This window comes from Notechis scutatus, chromosome 1 (genome assembly GCF_049901735.1).
Source record: "Notechis scutatus isolate UNSWTSFEM ecotype Mainland chromosome 1, rNotScu1.2, whole genome shotgun sequence".
Lineage (NCBI taxonomy): Eukaryota > Metazoa > Chordata > Lepidosauria > Squamata > Elapidae > Notechis > Notechis scutatus.
The window spans coordinates 226,516,971-226,535,303 of record NC_142009.1 but is presented as its reverse complement, the minus strand read 5'-3'; the positions used below and the strand labels follow the sequence as shown (position 1 = coordinate 226,535,303).

Genomic DNA, 18,333 nt, shown 5'->3' with positions numbered 1-18,333 from the left:
TTTATTCCCTATTTTTAACTATTTTTCAAGTGGAAAATAGAATATAACTTTATTTTGACAAGGAAATGAATGTGTAAATGTTTTACTAATGCATTTTTTTTTGTAATACCAGTTCCTCCTTGATGAAGAACCCTTGTCTGTCTCCAGTTTACAGGTAGGAAGACATACATAAATGTTTATTTTCCAGATTTCTATTACAATGAAAATTTGGGTCCAAAATCTCCTTTCCTCTGAAATAATTTCATTCTCCTGTTTTCATTATTGTATGGTAGAATATGCAGAGACTAATAATACTTTTGTCCATTCAAGCAAATTCTATATTATTTCCTTTTGCCTGATGATTCTCACTTTAGTGGTAATACAAAACAGTTCCTCAGAATTGCTAAGGTGGCATTTTGCCCTAAAGTAATATTAGTAATAAAAAAGGAGGCAAAGCCTCAGAAAAGATCTGTTTATCCATTTATAGCTTATTGTGGTTTTTGTTTCTCCCCAGCACCACTCAAACCTGAATCGTGCCGTTGCTCAACCACTCTGCCCTTCAGGCTCAGAGAGAATTATGATAAACCGGAATGCCCTGGAAAGTTCCTATGCTGCAGACCAAAGTGATAGCCAGTCTCCTAAAGACAGCACACCTGCCATACCATCATCTCGGAAGAGAACGAAGGTGGTTCTGCCATTTTACCTACTTCAGGGTTTGGAATTGGCAGGATTGGTTGTGGTGAGGAAAAAGAGAGAAAGAAACCTTCGTTCTCCACTGCGAGCTTTCGTACTGTGCGTTTAGTAGCTGTAAGAGTGGAGCAACTCTTTTTGAATAAGCCCTAACGTTAATGTAATAATTTATGCAACATTATGAAAATATCCTTAATTGCCCGGTTTCCGGTTTGTCGGCTTCGCGAGCGGTAGGGATTCGCGGTTGCTGCGATCCCTGCCGCTAGTTTTGGGGCTCCGACCGGACGGGTGCGGAGCAAGGCTGCCCTGCAGGGTAGCTGAAGGTAAGGGGATCCGGAGGAAGGGTTTGGGGTGTTGCAGACCCCTCCCTGGCCGGCAGAACCCCCTGTTACCAGGACGGTGCAGCGGCGGTCCGTAATGGCCGCCACAAAGAAGTTGACAGCCGGGCAAGTATGCGCAGGAGGAAGAAGAGAAAGTTATTGAAAGTAAAAGTTCTTCTTGGTCGACCCAGGGCTTTGAGATTTATCTAATTTAATTCCTGGAAAAGATGGTTTTCTGATGATTTCTTCCACAAGAGAAAAAAAAGCGGCTATTTTGAGGTGCTGAAGGAAAGTTTACTCTCCCTCCGACGGAATTAAGCCGGAAGGGAGAGGATAAAGAAAATATATAAATTTGGATCTTGTTGGAGGAGATGCCTTGAAGACTTGAGGACAGAAATACAATCTTAATAAGGCTTTAAAATATAGACTTGGATTCTTTTTTTTTTTATTTGTTTGATACCACCCTGGAAGAGGAAGGGGAATTTTGGCTTGCTTGGATTTATTGAGGATTGTGGATTTTGGGATTGTTTTGCCTTTCTCTCGGAATATTTGGTTGGTGTAAGAAGAAAGAGGAATAAAGAAAAGAAAAGATTTATTTATAATGGCTTTCCTTTTTGAAGACCTGAGGGATGAATATGAGCAAACAAAAGCAACCTGCAAAGATGGCATGGAAAAGCTTTTCTATTTCTAGAAATGGCGCTGGTCAATTACCAACAGACAATGGAACAGATGGAAACGGAAGAAGAACAACAAGGAAGAGACGAAGACGCCATCTTCATTGAATCCCAAAACTTATCTAAGGAAGAAGGAAGGAAGAGAGCAAGGAAAATGAAGGACTTAAGATCTAAAAAACATTTGAGAAAGAGAAAAATATGATTCAAAGTAAATATAATGATAACAAACAAGAGAAAAAGGGAACACAACAGAGAAGGGATCCCAGCAAGGTAGAGGTTAGAAGAAGAAGGGGGTAGGGAAGATTTGGTGGGGGAAGAAAGAAAGGGGAAAGGCGGAGAAAAGCCTCAAAGCTTTAAAATTGGATGGGAGAAGAGGGATTTTTTTAGAGACAAAGGATGAAATATAATTTTCTGTAAGAAAGATTCTGCTAAGGTACAGAAGATGGTATTGTAACATTTATATTTGAAATAGTAAATTAGAATGGTTTAAGATTTAATAAGAAATTAAAATGTTGAAGTTTTTAATAATGATTGATTTTTAAAATGTAATAAAATATCGAAGGAAAGGAGGATACAATGTATTTAAACATTTTTGGTGGATAGAATGTACCAAGCAGAACCAAATTGGGTATTTGTTATGCTGAATGTTAATTTTACTAACTTAGGGGAGGATAGAAAGGCATCATACTCTGATTAGTGATTTCAGGAGAAATTTTTTTTATTATAAGAAGAGATAGAGAGATAAATGAATGGGCAAAAGATACAAATTTAATGATTTAATTAAGATGGATTAAATAAGATAGAAATGTGAAGAGTGATATGTGCTATTATTTTAGCCCATGCAAAGAGAGGTAACTGGGGCCAAGGTACTTTACTAAAAGATTTTTTTATGTTTGTTTGTGTTTGTTTGTGTTTTATGAGAATACTGGGGAAATTATTGTAGAAAGACAGGGAAAGACTTAATATGTAATGATTTGTTTGTTGTTGAAACTTTTAATAAAACTTGTTTTAAAAAAAAAAAAAAGAAAATATCCTTAATTGTTTAAAGAAGTTGGAGTGCTGGAAGTGTTGCTAAGCCAATCATTAAAAGTGTGAATGTTTGAGCTGAAAGTCCTATAGCAGATTCGAATCCCAAATGCTTTTTTAAAAAAAAGCTTGCTTTCTGTGCAGAGGCGTGACATAATGATGATGTCAGTATAACTTAATATTTAAGTAACGATCATGAGAGGGTCAGTTTTATTATTTTATTATTTTTCTTTTTATTCTTTGTATTTCTTTTATATGGTTTTTATATCTGCCTAAGCCGCCTTGAGTTGCCATGTGCGAGCAGGCGGCGAAAAATTTATATTGCCGCCTGCTCACACATGACAACTCAAAGCGGCTTACGAGGATATATAAATTTTCTAAAATAAATAAATTCTAGCCACTACCTATAACTTGGTTTTGTTACAGGGGAGAATTAAAGTTCGCAGGGCCAGTATTTCTGAGCCCAGTGACACCGAGCATGAGTACAGAACTCAGCCTCTCTCAGAAGGTGAGATTTAAATCACTATGGACCTCTCACTGTATGTAAGTACAATGTGCAATGAAACCATTTTCAAATTTTGGAGTGGTTGGGTTTATTTTCTCACAGATATGTTTCAGCAACATCAGGCAGAGATGGAGCGCATGGATAACGTTCGGGATCGTTTTGGGGCAAATTGGCTCCAGTATAGGCGACACCTAGAAGCAGATGGACCCACAAAGTCTATTGTCCACTCTAGCAGCCCCACAGGAGACTCTCTAGACAGCTCAGGTGGGACACCTGAGCAGAACAAGAGCACCATGCAGGAGCAGAAACTTCCTGATGCCGCAGAAGGAAAAGACCCAGAACTGCCTGATTCTGAAACTGCAGTGGAAAATCCCAAAGCAACAGCAGAAAAGGATAGTTCAATAGCTAAAGAAGATAAAGATCAGGAAGAAATACTGGAAGGTAAATAGTGCTGCTCCTGGGCCACTATCCATTTCTGTGGGTAAGTGAGACTCTTCACACGTTTAAATTTCCACATAGGCATTTTCTCACCCCCACGGGCGTGTATCTGCCCGCGACATACTTATATTAGTATGAATGTATTATTCATTCATATTAATATATATAATTCATTCATATTAATATACTTATATTAGTATGAATATTCATATGAGTATGTATTTGTATCATACTCATGAGTATGTGAGAAATATTTTAAAAAACATTTCATTTTTAAACCAATACAAATAAATATACATAATAACAATTGCAAACAAGACCATTGAATTTCATTTCAACTATTATCACAAAAAATATGTAATTTAGAAAAGAAAAACAGTGAATAGAACCTAGACTCTATGGAAATCATATTTCTGATCTTGCCTCTCTGCAATACAAAGTCATCTCAAAGTCTGAGAGCTGATACATTTAATTGAACCAAATTTACCTGGTCCCCCATAGTATTAAACTTTAATTAATAAGGATTATTAATTAATTCTTATGGATTACATCTAATGGATATGCACAAAGCAAATATAGTAACATTGTAAGGTGTCCTGAGTTACCCTGAGGTAAGATGGGTGGCCAAAAAATTTAATAAATAATAGTAATGTTCTATAAAACTAATTATACTTTCCACATAAATAGATGACAGCCATTCTTTTTTAACCAATAGCTGAGGAGTCCAATATGTCAGAAAATGGATGTTTACTGGACTAAATACATTTTTAAACAATAAGAAACATTCTAACATTTCTTAAAACACAAGCCATTGATTTGTATATTTCAGTTCTGTATTCCAATTTATTTGTACATTATCCACATATAGCCAATGTCTTTGTTTTTGGATCTAAATTGTTGTTTTAGCAATCAGTTTAACTGAATATATTCCCATTCAGATTTTTAAAATAAATTATAAAATCCTGAGTTTATAGGGAAGGGTAAACGCAGTGAAACAAAATATGACTTCTAGACTAAGAAGTAGTTTGAAAGCAATGCATATATTATTCCTCTTAAATATTTTTCCAAACTTCAGTTAATGACTAATTTTCATAGAAAGAACAAATACGTAGGATTTCTGCTTTCATATGAAAATAGTGGTTATAGATTTCCTGATTTCAAAGCATATAAATAGGGTTTTTTCCTTAACTAATAATAATTTGGAATAGAAACTAAATGTGTTGGTTCAACTTCCTCACTGTGAATTACTTGATAACATGAAAGTCTTGGAAACTTCTTGATTCTAATTAGGAATCTACTGATGTTTCTAGCATTTACGGCAGCCTAATATACAATATTTAGGCCCTATTGGAAAAGAAATTAGTTTGATTTTAGGTAAGAACTAGCTGCTTCTAAATAATTCTTATTTTAAAATGAAAGGAACTTCTAAAATTTTTGAAAAGCATGTATCAGTATACATGTATACAGTATACAGTATACAACAGAAAGGACATCAAATAGATACTAAGTAAATAGCTGCTGCCTATAAATATAATTGTTTGATTCCTATCTGCATATATCAACCATTCTCTCTTACATATACACCACACAAAACCATACAGGTAACACATATTCTGCTGCTGGTGATGGATGAAGAGAAGAAATTGCTTCACTGGGAAGGAAAGGCAGTGGGAAGAAAATTGAATGGGGTAGATTAAGAGATACTGAATAGAGAAGGGAAGAGAACAGAGACTTAAGCGCTGCAGTTAAAATTCAACATTGAAATTAAGCAGGCAAGCAGCCCCAACTAAAAGTAATTGTCAGAGGCTTTCAAACTTCTTAGCATCTTTGTAGTCATTCTGAATTTAAAAAAAACATATTAGTAGGTTCTTTCTCCAATTCTTTTTTTTTTTATTCTTCTATCAGGAAATCTGAGATGGGAACAACCCTCCATCTGAAAAGTATCTTTGTTCTTATTATGGACATCCTTCTGGTGGAAATTAGTTCTGTGACCCTGTAGGATAAAAACAGTTCACTTGTAAGCCTGGGAATTTGTAGCAAATTATCAGAATAGTGCAGGGGTCTTCAAAGTCTTGACAACTTTAAGACTTGTGGACTTCAACTCCCAGAATTCCTCCTCCAGTCATGTTAGCTCAGGAATTATGGGAGTTGAAGTCCACAAGTCTTAAACTTGCCAAGTTTGAAGACCCTTGGAATAGTGTATGTAGTCATTTCATGCAAAATTCAGGAACTAATTTGTAAAATAAGGATATCTAAATTTTAATACTGGGATTGCTAGGGAAAAAAATTGTAACTATCCAACATTTGACACAAAACACATTTTAGTGAAGTTTAATATGTTTCAATCCCATTGAAGTAAACAGTACTGAACAACCATCATGGAGGTAGTTTGTGACCAGGTGAGGGTTTCCGTTCCTTGCTCCTTCACAAGGAAAGGAATCTCAATTTCTGGAATCTGCCACTGTTATTAATAGAATGTTCTTCAAGTGAGCTTTTATTGCTTCCCTCATCTGTGTTGGCAACATCTCCAGTGATGCAAAACAAACTAAAAATAATTTGCACAGCCAGAGATCATGGGATGTCAAATCCGGTGAACTTATAAAAAAATCTACATTCAACAAATCACGCTGTTGATGCACTTTGAAGGACAACCCCACCCCCCACAAGCAAATAATACTTACTGAGAAATGCAAAACTTATAATGCCAGATAAAGTTTGGACTTTGATAGAGTCTACATCCCACTTTTGATAAAGGAATTCTCAAATTGTGCCTTTGACCTTATTTGTGTTTGAGATATTTCTTACAGAATGAATGAAACTACATTCTCCTCTGCTATTTATATTCTGTTGTTCAGTCATATAAATGAGGATATGTTAGAAATTAGTTTGGGGATTCTAGTTCCTTCTGACATGCAATTTCCAACTAGATGGTCGATACCCCAAACCCAGGATTGTAACCCAAGCAAAATCATATTGTGAATTTTTGCCACAAAAGTATCTTTGCTTAGATCTTTTATCATTGTTAAATTTCAAAGCTGACTCATTTTCCATGGTTTTTGAAACCTTGTGGTTTCTGTAGTTATTTAAATATCTGGGATTTCAGGCATTCTGATCTACTAAAAATGAATAGGAAACAGACGGAGCTAATAATTACATTTCTCTCGGCAGTGGATCTTTGCCAGCCTGTGCTAGTAAGCCAGATAGAAGGTGATGGCGACCCAGAGCCAGACTGGATCTTCCTGCGAGTCACTGCCCAACATGTTATGGAAGTGGAGCTGAAAGCAGCCAAGGTTTTACACAGGCTGGAACTACAAAGTCTTCAGAAAGCAGAGACATCGGAAATGCACTGGAGAAGAAAGGTGATTTTAGCTATTTCCATGCACGATTTATAATAACAGACTATCTTGCAGACCAGTTTGTCATTGCTCAATGGTTAACTGCATCTGTAAATGCATTCTTAATTCTGGGGATACCTGCAGATCTGGTTTACATACTAAGCTAAGCTGTACTATGGTTTGATTTTGGCACAGCAAGTTGTGTGTATCTGGCCATAGTGCTTGGAAAGTTGTGGCTTATGGCTTTTACTTTTCAAGTTTTGTTGTTTAGTTAGTGTTGGCTTCAAGTGATTTGAGAACCTAGACACTTTCTAGAAGAGTCAGTGGTACTCAGCTGATGGTATATATTTGCTGTCTTGTTTTATCTCTCATTCTTGCATTGTAACGTATATACTGCAAGACTGAATCAAGATATTTTTTCATTTTGAAGGAAAGCTATCTCCTTGAAGGAAAGCTTCAAAAACTTAGTTCCCCCACTTCCATTGGTTGCATTAGAATGAGGAAATTAAAAGCTAAACCTAGAAAATTCACAGCTAAATCGGGCAGTTCCTGCATATGTGGCTATAGAAAATTGGAAACTGTAGAGAAATCCTTTATGATTTGGGCTCTGCCCACTTTCTGTTTAGTGCTGCTTCTTGCCACATTTTTAATCCCTGGCAATTTATTATCCATAAAATGGGTTTGGATTTGCAATAGGTTAGATCTGCTCTGTTGCCTGAATATTAATTGCAAATATCATTAGAATGCATATGGTTCAATTCTTTTACTTTGCTGGAGCAATCTGACAAGATTTAATAGATTAATTAATAGAGTTGGAAGGGACCTTGTAGGTCATCTAGTCCAATTCCCTGCCTAAGCAAGAGGCTTTACACCATTTCTGACAAATGGCAGTCCAATCTCTTTCTGAAAGCCTCCAGTGATGAAGCTCCCACAACTTCTGAAGGCAAGCTATTCCATTGGTTGATCTGCCCAAGTCCAGTTTAGTATGTCCAGAATTAACATCATCTGTGGTAGCGCAGTGGTTAGAATGCAGTATTGCAGGCTAATTCTGCTGACTGCCAGGAGTTCGATTCTTACTGGCTCAAGATTGACTCAACCTTCCAAGGTGGGTAAAATGAGGACCCAGATTGTTGGGGGCAATATGCCGTCTCTGTAAACCACTTAGAGAGGGCTGTAAAGCACTGTGATATATAAGTCTTAAGTGCTATTGCTATAGCTATCCATAAGCAGCATTGTAGTAGGATCTCAGTGAGGTCTCCATGATAGTTTCTTGTAAGTTGTTTGGATGATACCTTTGTGTATAACGTGGCTGCATTGTCTGTTACTTAAAGTGGACAATCTTTGAAGCAGAATGAACTATGTTTAAATCACAGAAAGGCAATATGTAAGTACTACTTGGAAACTGGGAACAAAAATCATTTTGTGATTTTTTTTTTCATCTTGCGGAGGTGAAGTTGCTGTTCATTATTAATGCAGGTAACAGCAAAATGTACAGTATAAATTCATGAATCTTTTAATTTATAACAGCCACAGATAAGATATTGGGTGACACTCAGACACATAGGAAAAGTGAGTAGCTATGACATTGATTTTTTTACTGCTCCCTAAACTTTGTGTAATCCGTATTGATACTCGGTGAAGTTTATTTTTTAAAAAAAAAATATCTGGAGTCTGTATTTTCTTCTGATGGGAAAATTATTTCTTTTTGGGAACTAGGACCTGGAGCGTGAGTTTCCTGTTCTTACCCTCTATTTCGACTATATCAGCAAAGAGCGTCAGAAACGTTGCTATGTAGTATTGGATGATGATCCTGAATTGCGTATGCAGGTGAATACAAAGACACTCTAAAATGGAAAGTTGTCTTCCTTTGCGGGGGGCAGTTTGAATCTTAATGAATTTCGGAGAAGTGTAATTGCTTCAATCCACTAACTCTTCTGAGTTGGCAAATGGGAGGTCCACAACAGGAAAATAAAGACAAAGGTGTCCTTAATAGTTAGTTCCCCATCTTCCTACCTTGTGCATACAGTGCTGCATATTGGTCCTGTGATGTCATGACTAATTAATGTCTCTTTTTTGTGAATATCTCTATAATCCTTAAGCCATTCATGGCAATTATGACCATTCACACTTAACAGAATAACACCGTTGGAAGGGACCTTATTGAAGCAATTCTGTAAACAAGGCATTTTTCTGTCTAGAATTTATTTTGCAATTAATACAGTGTTACACTTGTTTATCCTCTCTTCCAATAGTAGGCATTCTTTGTTCAGAAATGTTTGTTATAAAATGTTATCATATGTGAAATACAATATTTATTTTCTTGAACTTATTCAAGTCTTACTGATCTTTCTAGGATTTACTCAGAGTGCTGGCACCTACTCTGGAGAAAAATAGGAAGAACAGAAGATTGGCAGAAGGTCCAAAGCTCCAATGTCTAAAATGCAAACAAGAATTCCTTGGGTTCCAGGTCTCTACAAAAGAGAGTACAGCCTTGTCTGAGCAAGGTATGGTGTATGGTTTACGCTAATATCTTTTTATCTTACAACATAATTCCTCTCTGTTGCTGTTGGAATAATAGAGTGAGAGGTCCGTGACTGATGGCAACAGTCACCAACCTTTTAAGCCTAGAGAGCTCCCTTAGAATTTTGAGCATGTGTTGTGGATTATGAAACAAAATATTATATCACCCATATCCCTGCTTATCTTTTCTGGGAAAATTGATTTGATTGTGTCATCAGGTCATTGTTGGCCCTTAGCAACCGCTTAGATTTTCTCCATGGTGATCTGTCCCTTACTTGGTATTTTGTATCTTGCAGTGCTACGTAGACCCATGGCCACCATAACAGAGTCTATTTACTGTGCTGCTGCTTGTCTTCTCTTTCCCTCCATTTTTCCTAGCATTAGAGCCTTTTCCAGAGAGCCAGGTCTTCTCATAAAGTGTCTGAAGTGGGATAATTTAAATCTGGTCATTTTTTTCTCTAATGAAAACTCTGGATTGATTTCTTCAGTAATTCCTTTGTTTATTTGCTTGGCTCTCATGGTGTTCTTGAGAGTCATGTTCTGCTTTCACTTTACATATTACAAATGAAATATTAGAAAATAATTAGTCTTCTGTGTATAGAAATCTAGGGAAACAGACATACTGTAAACCAACGAGAGTTGTTGCTACCCATCCTTATTTTCCAAGAAAGCATATGAAGCCCATTTGACCCAAGATTAATTTTTGGAAATAAAATTAAGCTGGTGCTTTGCTGTGCGATATGCCAAGTTTTAACTTATTTACAGTCAAAATTAATTTTTTAATGGAAACTGTATTGTGAGGCTAGCGATCGGACAGATAACAAGAGCCATGTACAAGTCTTAATTTCGATCTGAAATTAGTTGGGCTGGTTTCTCATTAATATTTGTTTGCTACTGTATTTTTTAGATCCCCTACAGAACTGGAACTTTTGAGTTATCCTATATTAGGCCACATTTTAGCTTTTTAGTGCCCTATTCTGTATTCTGTTATGAATACATCACAGTGGAATTTCAACATATGAAGTATTGGACCAAGATTGGGGTGACCAAGCTCAGGTCCCAGGTCTGCTCTCAGCTACCTTAATTCCACTGTCATTCATTCTAAATCAATTTACAGGGAGGGAGGGAGGGAGGGAGGGAGGGAAGGAAGGAAGGAAGGAAGGAAGGAAGGAAGGAAGGAAGGAAGGAAGGAAGGAAGGAAGGAAGGAAGGAAGGAAGGATCCAAAATAAGTTACCTTGAGCTCCTAGAGAAAAAAGGGAATAAATGTAGCAAAATATAAGAACATGATTTTTGTTTGGTTTTATGCTTATCTATCTAAGGTAAAACATTGCATTATTTGATATACTGTATATATTTGCATCAATATTTAAGTGGATTTCTTTTAGAAGGAAAATACTCTGACATTCTATTCGATTACTGAGAAAAATGTTCTTTGTTCAGGATTGTATGTAAAAAGCTAAAGTGGAAACTCAATAAAACACTTGAGATAATTGGCTAGAGATTAAAGAACAGTGCAGAATGTGCTGGGTGGCTGGTTTTTTCGATTGGTTGGGGAATGAGGACTTGGGAAAGAACCTGATATTTGATTTATTGGACTAAGTATGTGATGCAAAGGAATGGTTTTCCTGTCTCTTCAGATATTGCTGCTTCCAGTGAGACCATTATCTGCCCTGGTTGCTCTAGTGATCATGTGGTAATCATACCATGTGAGAGGCATTCGAATGCTCTAGTGTTTTCTCAGGATTGCTTCAATGAAAGCCAACAAGAGGCAGAGTCCGGAAAATTTTACATTGGTGATGACAATCATTCTGAAACAGGAACCAGTTCCAGCACCCAGATTCAAGAACTTAGTAATGATCATGGTAGCGCAGGCCATTCCAGTTCTCGCAGTTCTGAAGGAGGAGTAGAAGCTTCCAGAAAGGATTTGAGCTCCAAGAGTCGATATTCCTCCCTCAGCCACACAGATACCAATGGAGGAAGCTTGATGGGAAGCTACCATTATGGTCCTTCCTGTGGTCACACCCCTTCCCAGCTGTCCCTGAGCTCAGAGCATGAGGAGCACTGGAACCTTAGTCCCCGTGAGTAGCTACCTACTAACATCTAATATGGGCCTTGGTGTGGTATAAGTCTGTGGAATCACAGGAAAGCGACAGCCATGGGAAACCATAGCAAAATCCTCTACTCGGATCCAGTTTAATCCACATGTTAAATTATTTCCCTCCAAGCAACCTAGACATTTTATTCCTGTGTAAACATATGGTTATCATCAGTAAAACAAGAGCACCATCTGCTGGTAGTTAAAGCACTATATGGCTATTATTTTAAAAGCCTTTGATGATTTTCAATTGTTACTGTATTTAGAATGCACCCATTAGGTTTGTTCAGTATAGGGTATAAAGCATTGCTAAAAATTTTAATAATAGTATACAAATTGGCAGTGATAAAAGCAGGTTAAAACAGCAAAAAATAAAAAACAGGCATGCCTGCAGCCCTTTACAACTCTGAAACACCAACATTTTCTTCCTGTTTCTATCCAAGGGCATATATGTGGTTTTGTTTAAATATCTATTGTCTGAGTGAATATTTGCATCATTCTCAGATTGCTACAAACAAAAATGATGGTTGGAGATTGATTGATTGATTGCAGTGTGTTGGTAGGAGTCACTTAACAATGCTAGATAGGCTATCTATGGCCCCAGAAGCATCCTGGGAGCAATTTTCGTACTTTTAAAAAGAGTCTACATTAAAAAAAAGTGTGAATGAAAATTGCATGTTTGAATTTGTCACAAAAACCAAATCCATCTGCCTTGTGTGTGGAAAATGGTGGCCACTTCACAAATTGCATTGCACAAGAAAGCGACCTGTTTTGCTTTCCTAAGGTGGTGTGAGCATTAGAGAAGCAGAATGGGTTGTTTTATCATGAGGATGTGCAATGTGATTCTGAAAGCAGCTGCCATTTTCCAAGTGACCACAATTCAGTGTGGCAGCTTGGAAAATTCCGCTTCTGGAGTTGCATAAAAGCCCTATGTCAGCTTAAATGATACTATTGACCACTCAACTCATTGAAACCAATTTATTAATTCTTAATATTTTCTTTTTTTAGCAACCAACAGTATGTTAGGCATGCGAGACTTATTCTCTGTGGACCATAGGCTAAAACTTTATTTAGATATGGAAGTCTTTGAGAAGGCTGAAGAGTTCAAATGTTTTCTCAAGGTATGAAAAGCAATTTTCCATAAAGTTGCTTTTGGGAGCACACCTGGAATTATTGTGATATAATTATTTTAGCATGCTCCTTCTAGGTAGCAGTCGTGAAAAATGGGCGGCCTGGGGAGTTCCTGGCCCTCTTGGTGGCTTCCGATGTCCAACTTCATGTGTTGGAGATAACCGGAGAGATAAGGTGAGTAGTGCTCTTTTAGGGCCATATCTGTACACTTAGAAGTTTGTTTTGAAGGTAGTTGACAATTCTATAGCTACCAGTCTTAAAACTAATCAGTCTGTCTGTATCTCTGTTATACAGAATCAGATACTGTAATTGTGGGGAAGAGAACTTTTCCATCGCTTGGTTTCTGAGATCTTTCAGCAGGAGATGCTAGCAGCTGAACTGGGATTTTTATTCATACAAACGGTTACTATATCACTGAGCTGTCTCTCCTCTCTCCCTTTTAGTTTCTATTCCATTCTTAAGAACAGTCTTCAAAACAAGATAAAATTCCAGTGCAGTAAACCTAACACATTAATATTTAAGCATAGCAAAAAGCCTGTCAAAAAAATATTAAAATTGAAGATTTGTTATATATGCCAGTTGAGCCTTTTTGAGGAGGAAACTGCATACTAAGAAAATTATGAGTTTGATCACCACTTAACATACCTTGGACGGGAGAACAAGGAGTTCGTTTATATAGTGGTTTGTTGCAGAAGCATATGTTCTCCCAAACTGATAAAAATGCAATTAATCTTTCTCACTGCTATCATTTGCCAAATAAGCATCCTCTATTTTTTTTCCTAGTAGAGTAGACATTACCTTGCTATATAATGACATGCTATTTGGTTCATCTGCCAGGGGACAACCATCAGATTGGCTGAAGAAGGGAGACTGTCACTTCCTGTCTGACCTCTCTTGCTTAGAGGTGGGGTTATGTCATCAAAGCTTGCATGTGGAGTTTGTGAATCCCTCTGTCTCCTATACGCTGCTGCTTCGCAACCAGAACCACTGCAGAAGATTTCTCCAATGTTTGACATGTAAGGAAAGATATTGGGCTATGTTCACGATCTAAGTTTTTTGTTTGATTGTCAGCCAAAAATACCCGTCTGAAGATAGTATGCATGCTACTCAACTTACACCCAGGTGTTTACAACCATTCGAAGTTACAACAGCCTCGGAAAGGGTGCTTTACAGCACTTACAACCAATTGCCAAACACCTGTGATCATGTGATTGTTATCTGCAAGCTTCCCTAGAAAATCAGTGGGGAAGCCAGCAGGGAAGATTGCAAGCTGTGCTCTCTGCTGAAAGGACTTCCTTTTATCTCTGGGGCTGGCTGAAAGAGCTTCCTACCAAGGAGAGTTGAACTATACCAGAGTGCAGAAACAGAGCTTAGATCCTGAAGATCCAAGCTCCATTCTTGCAGCCGACCAGAGCAGTTCCCTTCTGTGCACGGAGGAGAATTGACCTCCTTTTGTGCAGTGGAGAAACAGGGTTCAGATCCTGAAGATGCGACCTCTGTTCCTTCAATGACCGCTGGAGCAGTCCTCTTCTGCATACAAAGGGGAGCTGAACTTGGCAGTCAGTTCTTTCGCTCCATCTGCTTAAGGACTCAGGAGATCATTTTAATGGCTGCTACCGGGAGGGCCAGGACTGCAGTAGTTGAGCAAAGCAGTCACTTGGGTGTCTCATTTAACGAATGCTTTTCTCGGAGATTATGAATCCAGTCCCATCTGTTCTAAGCTGAGGACAAACCTGTATTGCTAAGCACTAGTATCAGTAGACATCTACAGACTGTTAAAATTCAGAGGCAACAGTCTAGTCCTGATACCTTTTTGCTGAAAGATTCACCTTACGTTATCAAGGTTTCTTTTAATGTCTTCATGCAGACCTCATAGAAGAATTGCCGACAAAAAGCAGGAGTAAAATCCCAGACGTCACTATGGTAGAAATGAACTCACAGCACCCATTATGGTAAGAAGCTTGTGGCGTTTAAACTGTGTAAGTAAGCTTGGAGTTGATGTGGCATGCCTGAGAGATGTAGTGGTAGGAAGTTCAATTTCTACAAGAGGCTAATCAAGGCAAGGGATGGTAAGTGAAGGTGACCATACTAGATGTATTGCTAATTATTTGTACCTATGCCGTAGGCCACTGATTGATAAGGATCTTGCAAGAGAAGCTGCAAGTGGCTCAACCAGACCATTCTTCTACTTACTGACATACCTCATTCAAGGTATGAAGATTGCAGAGTGTGTGTGTGTGTGTTTGTGTGTGTTCCTTCTATTGTTTTTTCTTTCTTTTTCTTTCCCCCCTGTTTTCTTTTAAATTAAAAACCAAACTTTATTAAACATTAAAAAAGATAAATACAAAATACACTGCACACATTACAAATCAATTTGACGGTGCTTATATATCACACATTATTCTAATACTTCTTTCATATTTCTGGTTATTACTCATACACTAACTTCTTTACACTATTCCTTATTCATTTACTTGCTGGTTTCTATTGTTTATCCATTTGTACCAGTTTTCCCAGACTGTATAATACTTTGAGTCTTCCTTTCCTTTTAATTTTAGAGTAAGTTTGTCCACTTCAGCACTATCGTAGATTTTTTTTTTGGATTATTAAGCTCTCTGTTGGCATAAGGTCTCCTTTCCAACACTGTGCAAGGGCTAGTCTCGCTGCGGTAATTATATGCAAGGTTAAATATTTTATCTCTTTTGCATAGTCACCTTTTATTATCCCTAGTAGAAAAATTTCTGCTTTAAATTCTAATTGAAAAGTCGTAATTTCTTTTATCCATGTTTATATTTTTACCCCATATTTCTTAATTTTTGGGAAAAGCCACCATACGTGGAAGAAGGTGCCCGGTGTCTGTTTGCATTTCCAGCAAATTGGGGTTAGATTGGGGTACATGTTGGCCAATCTCGAAGGAGCTAGATACCACTGATAACACATTTTATATTGATTCTCTTTATATACCGCCGATTTCGTTATCAGATAATTATTTTTCCAAATTCTTTCCCAATCCTCCAAATCAATGTTATGTCCTACATTTCTTGCCCATGCTATCATCGGGCCCTTCACCAGTTCCTCAGCCATCTCAAACTCTAATAGGTAATTATACATTTTAGAAATTAATTTTTCATTTGTAAGTTTATCTAATTGATTTGACTTTACTTCTATTCTGTATTCCTCTTAATCTTTTTTATACCTTGTTTTTAACTGGAGGTACAGCCACCAATCTATGTTCAGCCCTTGGTCCCTGAATTCTTGTTTTGTTTTTAATATTCCTTGGGAATTTAAAACTTCATAGTATTTAGCTATTTTTCCAATTTCTAGCGTGTTGGGGTGTATCAGTGCCTCCATGACGGACACTCATCCATTGTTTTTTCAACTGTAACAAAAATATAGCACAATCTTGTACACTGAACTTTTATAAGTGGCCCAAGCAACTCTTTTATCCCAGGATCTTCTGCATTTCCTGTGACATTGCTGAGTACTCGTAGTAATATGTTCCTGGTGGAAGAAGATCATCATCAGCAACAGGTCCAGCCTTCCTCTGGCTCAAGCAGTGATGTTGAGAAACAACCCAAGGACTGCATCCTGCTGAAAGCAAATGAGCCAATCAGCAGCATTAGTGGTGTGGTACTTTACCGGTTCTTCCCTTGTGATGTAAAGCTGCAACTTTATGATGAGGTAAAAAAAAAAAAGATGTGTGAGGTTTCCTTCTAGGATATTAAAGTGTGGGTACCATTAAAATGGGTTGTCAAGATAACATGAGCATTGTTGCAGGGTTAATTTATCTTTAATTCTACATGTCTTTTTTACTGTGCTTGAGACAAAATATGCCTCTGGTCTTGGGGAAATTTAGCTCCATTTGAGTTTGCAGTGGAACTTGTATCTAGAAATATAGCTTTCCTCCCAACGGAGACCTGTTAACTGCGGTCAGTATGGAGGCTGTTCCTGGTAAATTGAACACCACCTTTCCTTTTGCAGGTCTTAAAGGTGGAAAGCACTTGGCATTTGCGCACAGAATGTCCTGACTTGCTAGCTGAATTGGTAGAATGGCTACGTGTGCCCTGGGAAGAGATGTTCTCAATTGCTCTCCGTAAGACGGTACTAGAAGTGCTGGAGTGAATTGAAGGACTCTCAACTACAACTTTACTTTTCCTTTGGGATTAAGACGGGTGGTTCTTGGGTCACCTTTCAGTATTTGTGGCTCATAACAATTTTAAATTTTGCTGCCATTAGAAGTTTTGGAACCTGCAACTGACATCCATCCTTTCTTCATATCAAAGATCCTGGGATGTATAAAAATGCCTTCAGTTGACTGTGCATGGGTCTTATCCTATGCACTAAGAGATGAGTCGGGCCAATCTGGCAGAATATTTTCTATTGTACTAAAAGATTCCAGAGTTACTTCAAGACTATTCCTGCACTTGTCACTTTTGGCTGGTTAGCAACTGCTGGAGATTGTGGTGGAAGTTACACAAAGGAATTGGATTGTTTGGGATTGTGCATAGAACTGGGTTGTGATGGATCAGAAACATGAGCCTGGGAACCCTCACTGCAAATCTGTAAAACTTTCTGACTATTTTGGCTTCATTTTGCAGAACTCATTATCCAGACTGGTTTAGAATTTAGACTGCAATCCATGCTGCCTGTGCTGAAAGAACCGTTTTCTGGGTTATGGGTCATTGGAATGGGGATTCTGAGAATTTTTGCATATTTTTGGTCTCTGGGCATGCAGAGATATATGTGCACTCAGGGGAAAAGTCACTGGAAGTCATCACCTTCCCTGGACAGAACAAAGATAAATTTTAAGTGTAAACTTTTATATGTGGTGTTAAATAAAAGTGCTTTTTATGAACTGTTTGCTTTTTCCTGAGATTATTTGCGTGAACATTTTGGAGCTAGTAGCCATATCTGAATTTTGAGAAGATACTGGTGCCATAAAAAAGGCCAGCAAGTAGAAAACTGGGGGAGAAGGGCAAGAGGGAAGAAATTAGTTGTCAGACAAACTTACATGTTATTGTTAATAGTGGATAGGATTTCTCATTTTTCACAAGAGAGACCAGAAATTTGGTCATTAAGTGAAACCAAGTACGTATGATTTTATTTCTGCTTTCTTTTGCTTTACAGCCCCATGAAGATCTCATGTCATAGTTGTTGTTTTTTTCATCACTACTGTAACTGCTAACAATTATTAAATGAGGAATTGTTAACTGAAGGCTGCTTGTATTTAGCTGAAAAAACCCTGGCTACCAGCTGTGCTCTTCACAGACATGTGGGAATAACTGGCTTTAGATTTGGGAAACAATGTTGCTACATTTCTTCTAATGTTTATGTAAGAGATTACACATGTAGTGCCATCTCTAAGTCTTGGTAAAAGTTTTAAAAGGTCTGTTTAATAATAATCAGAACACCAACTGATGTGGCATAGTGGTTAGAATGCAGTATTGCAGGATAATTCTGCTGACTGCTGGCTGCCAACAGTTCGAGTCTCACTGCCTCAAGGTTGTCTCAGCCTTCCATCTTTCAAAGGCTGCTAAAATGAAGACCCAGATTGTTGGGGGCAATATATTGACTCTGTAAACCGCTTAGAGAGGGGTGTAGAGCACTGTGAAATGTATA

The 18,333-nt window shown here is 37.7% G+C and overlaps 1 protein-coding gene across 2 annotated transcripts in view; it reads left to right on the top strand.

The window, feature by feature from the left end:
* Window positions 1-17,569, top strand: part of STK11IP (serine/threonine kinase 11 interacting protein) — a 35,727-nt gene extending 18,158 nt beyond the window's left edge. For both annotated transcript variants that reach the window (XM_026665608.2, XM_087950434.1), the window contains 15 exons: window positions 113-154; window positions 494-664; window positions 3,116-3,197; window positions 3,297-3,635; window positions 6,801-6,991; window positions 8,684-8,794; window positions 9,321-9,471; window positions 11,126-11,566; window positions 12,592-12,704; window positions 12,791-12,888; window positions 13,552-13,730; window positions 14,582-14,666; window positions 14,840-14,925; window positions 16,166-16,395; window positions 16,696-17,569. In XM_026665608.2, the coding sequence (XP_026521393.2) occupies window positions 113-154; window positions 494-664; window positions 3,116-3,197; window positions 3,297-3,635; window positions 6,801-6,991; window positions 8,684-8,794; window positions 9,321-9,471; window positions 11,126-11,566; window positions 12,592-12,704; window positions 12,791-12,888; window positions 13,552-13,730; window positions 14,582-14,666; window positions 14,840-14,925; window positions 16,166-16,395; window positions 16,696-16,836 (2,460 nt within the window). In that variant the 3' untranslated portion in view covers window positions 16,837-17,569. The remainder of the gene's footprint in view (window positions 1-112; window positions 155-493; window positions 665-3,115; window positions 3,198-3,296; window positions 3,636-6,800; window positions 6,992-8,683; window positions 8,795-9,320; window positions 9,472-11,125; window positions 11,567-12,591; window positions 12,705-12,790; window positions 12,889-13,551; window positions 13,731-14,581; window positions 14,667-14,839; window positions 14,926-16,165; window positions 16,396-16,695) is intronic.
* The last annotated feature ends 764 nt before the right edge of the window (window positions 17,570-18,333 follow it).